This window comes from Pseudopipra pipra, chromosome 1 (assembly GCF_036250125.1).
Source record: "Pseudopipra pipra isolate bDixPip1 chromosome 1, bDixPip1.hap1, whole genome shotgun sequence".
Taxonomy (NCBI): Eukaryota; Metazoa; Chordata; class Aves; order Passeriformes; family Pipridae; genus Pseudopipra; species Pseudopipra pipra.
The window spans coordinates 95,825,658-95,838,932 of record NC_087549.1 but is presented as its reverse complement, the minus strand read 5'-3'; the positions used below and the strand labels follow the sequence as shown (position 1 = coordinate 95,838,932).

At 38.7% G+C, this 13,275-nt stretch overlaps 1 protein-coding gene across 5 annotated transcripts in view; it reads right to left on the bottom strand.

Moving 5' to 3' along the window:
- The window catches only part of SALL3 (spalt like transcription factor 3), a 51,036-nt gene that overhangs the window by 20,043 nt on the left and 17,718 nt on the right, over nucleotides 1–13,275 (bottom strand). For 2 of the 5 annotated variants that reach the window (XM_064666131.1, XM_064666122.1), the window contains exons 2-4: nucleotides 11,643–13,275; nucleotides 11,086–11,426; nucleotides 6,235–10,089 (exon numbers count right to left, since the gene is read on the bottom strand). The exon at nucleotides 11,643–13,275 is cut by the window's right edge. In XM_064666131.1, the coding sequence (XP_064522201.1) occupies nucleotides 9,658–10,089; nucleotides 11,086–11,426; nucleotides 11,643–13,275 (2,406 nt within the window). In that variant the 3' untranslated portion in view covers nucleotides 6,235–9,657. Of the gene's footprint in view, nucleotides 1–3,962; nucleotides 5,456–6,234; nucleotides 10,090–11,085; nucleotides 11,427–11,642 lie in introns of those variants that run through there. The other 3 variants (XM_064666152.1, XM_064666141.1, XM_064666161.1) reach the window with 3 other exon arrangements.

The following is a 13,275-nucleotide window of genomic DNA, read 5'->3' as shown; positions in this document are numbered from 1 at the left end:
CTGAACATCCCCAGAGATTTCAAATGGAGCCTGTTGTCTTACTAATTTGCACACTATGCTATGTTTTTTTTCCTTGATTGAAACCTTAGTAAGGAACTGCTCAAACCTTGGGAGTTGCTAGGCATAACTGAAGGCCAGCATGTGCCAAATATGCCACAGCACGGAGTCTTTAGTTGTTATCCAGCATACTGTGTGTAAGCAATTGGCAAGCCTCTTCTCCCCCTACCTCCCAGGACTTTTGTTATTGAATTGCTACATAGTGTATCTTAGCCTAATTGAACTCATTACTTAAGGGACTACTCTGTCTACACAAGTATTCAGGAAATATTATTCCTGAATAACCATGTGTATATTCTGATGCTGGAACAGGAGTGGGCTAGCTAATAAACCCAGATAAAATAATGAATAAACATGTGCTAAAAGATGTTCTGGCAGCTTCACAGAATCTGGAAAACCCTCTCAGAAAACCTACAAGGAACAATTCTCTTTTCACACATGAAAGTTGGTAGAAGAAGCCCAGATTTCCAGAAGCATGAGATATGAACTACAAAACCACGTAAGATGGGTCAAATTCCTAATGGAAAGAGAGAAAGATGCTGAAAGGAATGGTCTCATAGAGTCAATTCCGGTTACTTTAGACATACAGCTATGTAAAGGCAGGATAGAAGATGCCTCCACCTAAAAGTATATTTTACTCCTCTCCAAAGAAATGTTTGCCCTCGTAGGCTTTGACAGTCTCCTTGAACTGACCACGGCCAGGGCAGGAGGCGAGGAATTGCCCCATCAGCCAGCAACATCTTCATGGGCAGTTTTGACATGGGCTGAGGGACACACTCCCATTCAATATCCAAGCAGGATTGTGGGACGAAAGGCCAATCCTAATATTCCCTTTGGATTTAACTGTCCTTTTCCAAGAGAATGAAAGCATTTGAAATTGTATGGAAGCAGCTTCTGCTGGGCCAGGTGGCCTCCAGATTGGGAAGGGGTCTGTTACATACAGAAATATAGATATATCTTGATTATCTTACGTTTGTTCCAGTATGTCCTGTGACTTGTAACAGAAAAACTTATGGTTAACAAAAAAGACAAGTCCCTTGCTCTGATGAAAAAGCGATTATACAGTCACTATAGCTATTTGATTTTGCTCATACCAGTGTAAATTAGGAGTGATCTGCAGAAATTAGAATATCTCTGCCCAGTAAAAGAGATTAATCCTTTCACAGACACAATTATCAGGATGTGCTAAGGGTCATTTTCATTCCTGTTTTGGACACCTATGGTAAGCTTTAGAAATAATAAAATATTCCAATTTTTTTTAAGACCATGGAATAGGGGTAAACTGGAAATGTGCTTGGCATATTCACACACACTAAAATTGACTAGATGATATTTCTGGTTTCAGGAGCTCCTCCACCTTAACAACTGAACTTGAAGAAGCATTTCCTGAGCTGATGAGGAAGTCTAACAAGAAGCTGAACCCAGGGACACGCTGCTCAGCTTCCCCCAGATTCTCTTGACTTCAGATAAATGAATCCTTGAAAAAAAATAAGGCCCATTAGGGAGCTACTAACAATTAGGTATTGTTAGTTGTTTAGAAGTATGTTTCTGTTTCCTTACTACGTATATTTTTAAAATCTAGTATCTTAAATTCTTGTATTTTCTGTTGTGTTTAATTCTGGTACTGTGCCTCTGTTTGTCCTTAACATCACTATTGTCATGATATCTATATTGGTTGCTTTTCATGTGGTAAAAGATCCTGTTATTTTTCTCCCATTTAGCACTAGAGATATAAAGGCAGAAAGAAAAAGCTACTTATCGTACTCATTTGAGCTTTACTTCCATCTCGACCTTATATGTGAATTGTTCCACTGAAATAACAGCAAAATTTGATAACTCATTACAATTTACTTGTTGCACAGAAAACATCAGCCACTAAGTAAATGTTACTATGATGCAGGTTTTTGGGAAAAGTAATATGCTGCTATTTTTAAAAAGTATGGAAAACCATGATCAGCCTAAAAACATCTCCAGATATAAAGGAACTAAGAGTGGAACCGGTTATATGTATAAAAAGTCCAAAAGCTGAGGTTAATAAACCTGAATGCTCAATATGTGAGTGTGCAGTAATCCCTGATGGACAAACATTTTAAAATTCTTCCAAGTTTCAGAGTGCTGAATTTTGCTTCATTGTGCAGTATCTTCTACTCATAGAAATGAGAGAAATTAATTGGAATTAGGCGGAGATATAAGTAGTGACAATACGACCTGGCGCCAAAAGTATAAAAGAAATTAATCTCAACATAATACAAAGGTCGATGTGTGAATTGGGCAAATCTAACACTACCTTAAAAGAAAACATGTGAAGAACATGGCCATGTACAGGAAGACAATGAAACCAAAGAAATTAGCATAGCAGAACTACTTTGCAGAAAAGAAAGAGAAAATATATTATCACAGGGGAAACAATGGCAAACTGCTTCCTGAAGATAGTAGGGTTTGGGGAAGAGGTAAGATGTAGACTGCAGAGACTACCAGGCTCATTTAATCTACCTTCTGTGAGGCTGGAATTGCAACTATTGCAATCAGATGCTTGATAACATACTAAAAAAAAAATTTCTTTCAATGAGTAATACTGGTTGGCATATGTCATTAGTTTATCTAGGGTAAATTGTGGAGCACTGGGCTGCCCAGTGTAAGGGAAAGTACCACAGACTGGACCAGACTGCTGCCAAATATTGGCATAGGTGTCACATTCAATGACACAAGAAATGTGAGAAACTCTTTCAAGATTTAACTGAATATTCTTTTAAGAACATTTCCAAAATGCACAGGAAAATCAATTCTGCTACCCATTAGATGCATTAGCTAATGTCTTAGTATAAAACCCATTGGTTTCAGTAAGCCTGTTTGGAATGGGATAATGGCAGATAAAAACCCAGGTGAAGGACTAAATGTTAACTGTGAAGTGATCTAGAAGGCTATGTTGGGAAAAGTCATTTAATAGAAAATGGGCAGAAGAAAAGGCAAGTCCCAATCAAAAGACCGCAAAACTCTTACCTGAAAAGGTATATTCTCCTGTTTAAGGTATCTGTTCATAACTGTTCTTACAAGGATTATTTAAAAAGCAGAAACCCAACCGAAATCTCCTATATCATGCCTATTATTGAGAGTATAAAGTGATAAAAACCTCCTGATGACCACATCCTTTTATGTGCACATTTGCCGCACACAACAGGTAACTGCATATGGCTTTCAGCATAGGTGTTCACTTACACCCTCCACCACCAGCCTATCTTAAATACAATACTTATGTTAGTATATCTATAGGTCCCATATGAACTGTGCACTGTAGCAGAAAAAGTGCCAAGTGTTGGACAAAATTGGCTGAGCCACGAGTGAAATTAACACACGAGAGAGGCTGGTAACCAGAATGAGGTGGTGGAGAGATGTCAGTAACGTGCAGAGAGAAAAGAGACATTCTCTAGACTAGATTCACCCACCATTACTCACACCTTTACTCCGTGATGTGCCTGAGTGAAATCAGACAGACTAACATCACTGAAGAAAACTTTTACAAAGCTAAACCAAAAACTTTCTGTATAATCAAATAAAACAGTCAAGAGTATCAATAGAATTAATTGAGCTAATATATTTAGCACATGAACAGTTGATAAAGAGGCTGTTCAACACAGTACTGTAAATCAGATACCTGTACAAAATATTAACTATAGTTTGCCAATCTGGGAAACAAATTACTTTCTGTTCAGCATCCCAATGATAGTAAGCACTACCTTTGAAATTAAACAATGTTTAAGCTAAATCTGAAATGCGCAACACTTGGAGCAAAATATGCCACACATGGTTTGAAAGAAATTCTAAGCAGCTAAAGAAATTTAAAACATACACTTTTATAGGTATATAGATATATTATATATTGGTCTATAATAACATATACACACACATGTATTTTAACGTTTAGCTTTAATAGCAAAAAGTACAGTAGAATTCCACTGATAGCAAGATTTGAATCTAGATTATCCACAGAAAATTGGTGCGCTTTTTCTGAAAATCAATACAAGCTCAAAACAAAATGTGATACCAAATAATTTTCTGCCATGGCCTAAAACTGATAATCAGTTTGAATACTTAAATAACTGAATTAAACCCTATAGTAATCAAATAGATAGTTGATAATGAAATATCTCCCTTGCAAAATGTTACTGAGTAAAATTTTGTATGAATCCCAACTAGATGAGTGTACAACATTTAGGGTAAGGCCCTTCAGTTCTGACTGATCTCATATATACTACTGGAGTACAAATAATAAATAATAGCACATATACTGTAAACTCTCTAAAATCAGTGATAATACCAAGCATTTTCCTTTTTTGAAAAATTGTACAAACATAAAACCATTCCTCACAACACCCTCGTGAGGTAGGTACAAAAGTGTTACCCCATCTCACTGATAGGGCAACTCATCCCGATACTACAAGGTGCTAGCTGAAGCTGCAAGGGGAGTTCAGTCCCTGATTCCCAGAGGCCCCAGAAGTATCTCGTTCTCAAGCAAAATCTGAGTCTATTTAGTGACTTGCCCACATCTTCAAACTATGCCAGTGGCATAGCCAAACGCTGCTGGCTTTTGTATTTGTCACTTTGTCAATTGAGATTGAGACATTCTCCCTTTGAAAAAATAAAATACTATACACTGGTGTTGCAACATGCACAAACATGTATTTTTCTTTTCATAAATCTGCTGATACCTTTAATATCTGCAAAGGGAAGGGATTTCCCTGTGAGTGCCAACCTTGTGTAGCAGAGCCATAGCAAGATTCTCCCATTCTTCTTTTATACACAAAAATTACAGCTTCTTTTACTCATTTATGTGAATACACTGATAACTCATATGATGATATCAAATTGTATATTAAGGGACACAGCTATATTTGTTTTTAGATTCAGCTTTCAGGATCTCCTTTAAAACTGGGATAATCCTGTGGAATGTACTAAAATATATATTTTATGTATATTTTGCCTCTTTTTAAAAATAAAGTCCAGAATGTTTTTGCTTAGACATACTTTAAAATAGACTGTATAGCTAGCCATTGTTTTGATAATAAGTGAAGTAAAGCAAGATATCCAATCCTGGAAGCAGTCCCTCTTGCACCAGAATAAACCTAGAGTATCTCCACTAAAGCCCATGGAGCTTCAGTGGTGTAAAAGCAGGCACAGTGAAGTTAGGATCAGTACTTCCATCCTCCTGTCCATCTGCAGCTGCCCTAGACCAGCGACACTAACAAACTTCATGCCTTCATCTGGAGGATGGAGTGTGAATGGCATGTTTATTAGCAAATCCTGTGAGCTATGCACATACCTGATCACATCACTGAAGACTTCATCATTCATTATGCTAGTGTTACACAAAGACGTAAAAAACAGGCAGCTCTTTTGACCTCTGCAGAATTAGAGAAAAAGGAAAAAATAAAACACAGTATCTTCCAAACGACAGAGTACATGCAGAGAAGTAAATTAAAGACAACACAAATACAGTACAAATGCAACTTTCGAAAAACAAAGTATTTGCCAAGAGAGAAAGGACAAAACAGGTAAAGGGACAGAAAATATACTGAGGACTAATATATACAAAATGGAAAAAAATGGATACAAATTTAGGTATGTCAATCATTTGTCATAAATGCTCTCTTTTTAATAACTCATGGGAAAAATTTAATTGAAGAGTTTGAAAGCCTTGCTGGAATTTTCATGTAGTAAAATAACCCTCCCCTCAAAAAATCATAACCAGCAATTTTTCTAAAGACACAGAATTCCTACATGGTTCTATTTTTAAACATCTGCAATTCAACAGACTTTGACCATTTTTATCTGTGTAGCACATTTTATTACTTCATGTGTTCCTGTAATAAAAAAAAATAACCCATACATATTTAAAAAGAATACCATTCTGCTTTCATCCTTTTTTTTGGGGGGGGGGGGGAGGAGGGGAAAGCAGGTAATTTTCCTCTTGTGTTTCGAACAGAACCGTAACTATCAGTGCTCCTTTGCTTTCCTCCTCTTTTGCATATCATGTTTTCTCTCAGCAAGGCTCAGGGACGTAGATGCAGGAAGAAAAGCACAAACCTATCACTGCTGTTGAGTCACCTGAGGGAACTCATACCTTCTTTGGGTTCATCTTATAAAACACAGTATCTTCATAACAAGGCCACTGAAAGATGATTAATACAGATTTTTCTCTTTTATTTATCTTTTGTCCGTTTTAAATGCAACAGGCATCCAACATCGGAATATAACAGCTTGAAGGTTACTTGAACATACAACTTTTTTTTGCAGGAGATACTTAATCACATGCCTAACCTTAAGAATGTAAATACTTTCATTTAAATCAACGTGAAAAAATAATTTGGTTAAAGTTAGACATGCTTTGAGAAATTAGGGTCTTGAAAAAAAAGATGAAACAAAATCATAGGTTTAAATGTACAGGTTATGTCATTTGGAATGAACGGATGCGAGTTGTCAATTTTTTTCCTTTTTGTTTTATTTTAGAATTTGAACTGCTCCTGATAAATTTGTTCCCAGATTTTATTGTGCAGTATATCGTGGATATTAGGCAGATGTTTAAACAACCTGAAAAGGAGGCTTTTTCAGTAAAGAATACATGATAAGTGTTCAGAAAGCAGTTAATTTGAAAGAGTAGTCCTTCCAAAGTCTGTTTTCCCCACTCCAAAATATTATTTTTTTTTTGTTTTGGTGGTTTTGGGTTTTTTTGTTCTACTGTCTTGCAATAAATGCTCTAATGATTTATTTTCATGGGAAAAGAGGTTTTAATAATTCTATCCCTTTGCACTGTTAATATAAATTAGAAAAACATTTGAATATAAGGTGTCGACCTTATTCTGAGTTTCAGATGCGATGATTAGAAGTCATTGACACCAATCTACCACAAGTGACCTTAGTCTCATATCTTGCTCTGTTATTAGAATAATCAAGGAACGCAATTCAGAAATAATATTACATCCTGCATTTTATTCAATTCCATATGACAAAAATAGTAACCTAGACTAAGACATCCATTTCAATCAGTAGATGTGTCAAGCCAACAAGATTTAATAATAAAAAATATTGGATCTAGGTAACAATTCCCAGCTGTTTCAGGGAGGCTCCTAGCCCTACATGGTATCACAGTATAAAAATAGTGTCTCTCTTCACCATGCAGAGAGGAATGGCCTAACCCTGAATACAAAATGGGGTCAGTCTTACTGTACCATCATCAACCATCTTATTTACAACACTTTACAGATTTTTCTTTTTTTCCTTTTTTGTTTTTTTCTTCTCTTTTTTTTTTTCTTTCCTTTTTTTTTTTTTAAGTTATACACATCCTTTAGGGAACAGAGATAACACTAGGTGGTACCAAATACTAACAAAAAAAAAAAGTCACACCAAAAATTACACAGATAAATAAAAACATTCAATTGCTGAAATCCAGCAACATTAAGCCACCTCAGTTTGTTGTTTTTTTGTTTTGTTTTTTTTTTTTTTTTTTTTTTTATGCTTGGAAACACCTCTAACCACCCACACACTGTGGCAAAAAATGATGTTATATTGTAGAGGTGTTACAGACACAAAATTTTTATTATGTAGAGAGATACATATATCTATATATCTCTACCTCATCATTGTAGAAAATGGAGCTGTAGAGTTCATTGTTCATTTCCAATAGAAACAAACAGCTAAGTCTTTGAACCTCTTTTCACTCCATTATGTGATGGCAGAAATAGTCCATCCTCTTACAGTAATGGTTTCTGTTGTATAAGAAAGATTGTCCTATTTTTCAGTATCAACTGAGAAGACCTCACTGTCTGATTCGTTCTTCAGGGGCATAAAACTCCTTGCGCTGTTACCCAGCTACCCATAATGTCCCTCAAGCAATTCTGCTGGACGGAAGTTCATAGTGTCAGCTCCACCATGCTTGTAATGCACAAAAATGAGGTAGTACACAAAACATTTACTGTTCAAGTTTTGATTAAGCCCCAGTCTCCTCAGCATCCCCAGCCTAACTTATGAGTGGAACCATTCCCTTTGTTTACTTGGTGTCATTTCAACAATGCAATCAACATAAAATTATATTTGATTAATCAGAGTACATTGTGCTTTGGAGAAACCTGAAAAGATAATCAGACAGAGTTGGAAATAAATACAGAACATTCGTATGTTACTACTGCTCATGCTGCCTGAAAGTTCTTATTTTGTTCTAATATTATTAGGCAGTTGGTATCTTTCTCATGGTTATGTGTGAAAGAGACAGAAAAGATTACAGTAAAATTAAACCTACACAATGTTCTCCTTCCTCTATCCTAGACTTGTATTAATATCACACTCCTAAGATAACTGTATCAGAATTCTGTCGGAGGCGGTCACGCTTTTAAGTGGGCTTCGTAGAAAAGTTAAAAGAATCATTTCCTTTTAAGAAATGGCAGGCCCCATATTTCCTAAGGATCTGACAGTTCTCTGCAACTTTTCTGCTTAATTAATAGAGATCTCTCATTGTTTGACCTTACAAAACAAGAAACTGCAACAGGGTCCTCCTCCTTATTCCTTACGTCAAAGTATTATTTATAAAATAGTTTACATTTTTGTTCAGTTTCAAATTATAGACAAACCTCCCTAGTACAAAATACTAAAAGTGCAATAGTATAAATTAAGAGTTTGCAACCACATTATACAAACATTACCTTTTTATTGTACAGCTTTTATAACACGAAGTATTTACTCACAACTGTTTATAATGTTGTGAATAATTTATGGTGCTAAGGTTTGTCTGTAACTTGGTTTCCAATCATTGAGCTAAAATCCACACTACAATTTTTTTCATTTAATAGAACAACTGTCCACATAGCAGCTACAAATATTTAAATAAAAAAAGGTTTGTTACTGACAGGTACTTGCACATGAAAAGCATGCTATCTTTCCCAATAAAACTTCACAATTTTGCCTGCATTGAAATAAACCACTTATTCATAGTAAAACAGAACTTGCTTAAAAAAAAAAAAATCACATAGCCAGATGTATTTTGCAGTACAAAAGCTTCATTTAAGTTTGGGGCTAGTATATTGTCTGTTACCCGCATAATCTTAACATTATAAATACTACAGACAAGGATACTGTAATAATACACAGCATTGGGGTACTAAATCACTTATTTAAGATTAAGATTCCTAAAAACATAGTCCAAGTTTCTAACTAATTTGAACAAAACCAGCAAATAAGTGTGACAGAATGCTGTAACGAAGCCCCCCTTTCTCAGGTAATAGTAAGTTTTGTAAGAAGCGAAGTGGATATAGACTAGCCTCTTTCTGTTTCTAATGAAGTTATCCTGTGACTGGTTTGTTTGTTTTCTGTTAAATTAAAAGGTTTCAAAGTTCTCAGTAACAGTCAAACTCACTGTTGAAAGAAGTACCATGCAGATCTTGCAAGACAACTTTTCAGCAGCCATAGAGTTATGTATTTCTGCTATGGGTAAAACTTTAAAGGGAACCTATGCATTTAGGTCAGAAAACTAATGCTTAACTTCAAAAGCTGTACATGGAACAGGACAAGTGTTGTGTAGAGTAGTGGTCCAACAGTTACTCAGAATGAATGCTTTTAATTTATGCCAATCTCTTTATTATCCTCAATAAATCTGGTGAATGGACGACTGGCTCCCGTTTCAGAACTTGCTTTGTCCAGACTGACAATGGGAGGGCTGCTGCCCGTGCGAGATTTGTCCATGCCACCGGTAAGGTTACTTAGAGGTGGGATGGCGCCTCCGCCTAGACTTACTGGGAGCTGAGGAATGCCTCCGTTCTGTATGACAGAAATCTCATTGTTCTTCATAGCAAGTCCGTTAGTGATAGCTGCAGCATATTGGTTCCAAAAATTGGGGTCAACATTCATGGCCCGAGCTGCCAAATCCTTCTGGAACATCTCGGAGAACTTGAGTGCATCGCCACCAAGCAAAGCCATGGGGTTTTCCACAGAGAGGCGGCGGCCGCGGCGTGCAGGGGCGTTATTCCACATGTGAGTCCCCATGTGCACCTGCAGAGTAAACAGGGACAAGAAGCACCCTCAAGTTAGCACATTCTGGAGAGGTGTCTGGCCTGAAATGCTGTTACTTACAGTTGCACTCGCTTTTTAAAAGAAATGCCTTTTAATTCGCATTGAAAACAAATCAATTCCAGTTAAGACACAATTCTAAAGTCCAGTCAGCCCACACAAAGAAAACCCAGTTCCGTAGTAGTTTTTCAATGTGCATTTGCTTCTTCTCAGTGAAAACAAACACCGTGCTGCAAGACTAAAGAGCACATAGTCTCTTAGGTTAGACAATTTCACATGCAAGCTGGAAGTCCTCACATGCTGAAGATTACCAAGGGCGTTATTTGTACTAGGAGATGGGTGTTTTTTCCTGCCCTTCCCCTTTTTTCCTCTTGTTCTACTTTAATAGTATTTTATCTCATGTCGGAGGCACAAATTACTTTGCTAAATTTGATATTTTTAAAAAGGACATTTAAAAACGTATTCCCCAGGCTGTGTCCTGATGGTTAACCAGCCTGCAGGAATAAGAGCCATCAGTCCCATAGTAAGTTGCTGTCAATCTCTGAGAAACCGCTTTCCAGTCTGCAATGGCTGCAAAGCAGAATAGGAAATAGAAACTGGGGAGGCACCCAAGGAGCTGAGCAAGCTCTCTGTTTCTGGTTTATAGTGAGGTTGTTTTGCATTGATGGTCCGTAAGAACTGCCACAATGTGTCCATCAGCTGAATGGGTGTGCCATTACGACTGTCAGGAGAACTACGACATGCCTGCATGTACACCTGGAACCAGTTTTAAAGTTCGCATCACTGCACAGCTGCTTTCCAGTCCCTATCTTCAGCACAGTGGAAGCATAATGACCACCACTGTACAGCAAGCATTTCCTTGAAGTTTCCTTCTCACTTGTCTTTGGGACAAACACTAAGCATTAAGATCTGCTGAGTTCAAGCGCAGCGCCTTAAACCCCCCTCCCCAAGCTTTTACAGTTTCATGTGGCCTCTTACCTTAAGATTCCCCTTTGTGGTAAAAGCTCTACCACAGATTGTGCAACCAAACGGTTTTTCACCGGTATGGGTGCGCTCGTGTATCTGCAGTGCACTTGCTGAGGAGAAGGTCTTCCCGCACGACTGACAGTTGTGCTGCTTGGGAGTCCGGCGAGGGGGGGGCGCCAGCATAGGGGTGATCCCCGGACTCATCACTGTCTGTGGTGCAGCAGGAACCTGGATTCCAGCTGGAAGCGAGGGAACCTCACCCAAAGAGATCGGCTTGCTGTGACCATTCACTTCCATTTTGATCATGGTAGGTGCTGTACTGGTGACCAGGCTAGGAGTACTTTGGCTGGGACCTAGAGTAAAGTTGGGTTCAAATAACTGAGAAGGCAGCTCTTTTAATTTGTGCGTCAGTAAGTGCTGTTTTAAATTACCCATAGTGGAACACCCACGACTGCAGACTGTACAAACAAATGGACGTTCTTTAGTATGGCTGCGGTAGTGAATTTCCAATGCACTCTTAGAAGCAAAAGGCTTGCCACAGATATTACAAACAGTACGTTTAAACTTACCACGTTCTCTGTTCAGGAACAGCAGACTAAAAGGAGCCTCCTCTTTGATGACCGGTCTTCCTGGGTTGGTGGATGTCAGATCTAATGCGCCTCCATTTTCAGTTGTGGGCAGTGGACTGTCTGGTTTTTCTGTCTTTAGTTGTATTTCTTGTGGCTCTTCCTGGTTACTGAGACCAGGGGACTTTGATCTGAAACTTTCACTATTGCTATTTACAGGAGACAAAGCCTGCATGGAGGAAGAAGATTCTGACATTGCAGGGCTGCCTGCACTCTGGCTTTCGAGATCACCAACGGCAGATGAGGAGTCATTGCTCAAATGGTCACTTTCCCCTGATCCATTTTCTATGGATTTTAAACTGGTCAGCTGCTGACAGTTCATGACAGAATCAATCATTTTCATTTGATTCTCCAAAGCAGCAATACTAGAGATCACAGAAGGTGGTGAAGAAGGGCATGACCCAGAGTAAGAGATAAGGGGCTTGGATGAGTCACTTGCTGTGTCCTTTAGTTCTGGGTCCTCTTCCATAGAATTTTCATCAATGTCATCATCGAAGTTGCTCAGTGTGTCAACATTCTTTTCATCGTAGGAAAGCTCTGAGTCCATGGCGTCCTGGAAGCCCTCTGGTAGTGGCGTGTTTGGAATTTGCCCACCCATATGCATACGAATGTGCTGCTGAAGAACAACCGCATTTGTAAATTTCTTCTGACAAATGGGACACGAGTGCTGTACTCTAAGTGGTGGCTTCGCTCGATGAACTCCAAAATGTGTTTTTAGATTGCCTTTTGTAGTAAAGGCACGTCCACAAATTTTGCATTTAAATGGTCTTTCTCCTGTATGTGTTCTGTAATGCATCTTGAGAGCACTCTGACAACTAAGCACACGGTGACAAATGACGCATTGATTTGGATCTGTCATCTTCTTATCAATGTTCTCCACTAGCTGTTGCAGTTTTGAGGTTTCTGACGTTTGCATAGAGTCTAGCAGACCACCAAATGGAAACTTTGCCTTAAACTGGTCAGACACTACTGGAAGCACAGGGTTTGGGAGGCTTGTTGCAACGCTGCTGTCTGTAACAGCAGTAGGAATTGAAGACGTGGAAGCTGCAGAAACTTGCCCACCTGCAGAAAGGTCCCCGAGCCGTGTGCTCGTGGGAGGCAGAGTGACAGGTTCTGTCTTGGTCAGAGATGAGCCACTCTGAACAGGCTGTGGGGATTCAGCAGATGCTGGAACCCCTGACTCAGAAGTGTTGAGGCTGGGGGATAGAGAAGTGCATTCGCTGGAAGCAGGAGAAGGCCTCTGGGGTGACCTGCTCATAGGAGTGATACTCGGAGAATCTCCGTAACTGTTCACACCAGGTATAGTGGGGGGCAGCTGGAGCCCAATGGAAGTTGGGACTGTTGGTAAAACAGGTTTGCTGTCTAACCATGTTGTGACCGGCTTTTCGGGGGGCAGAGACATCCCATATGGGATTCCAGAGCAGGTGGGCACATTATCGAGGTATTCTGGAACAGGATAAGGGTTCATCTGAATATGAGGGTATTTCTCTTTATGTCTCTGAAAATGAACTTTCAGGTTGCCCTTCGTGGAAAAGCGGTTTCCGCATATGTTACACTTAAAAGGTCTTTCACCTGT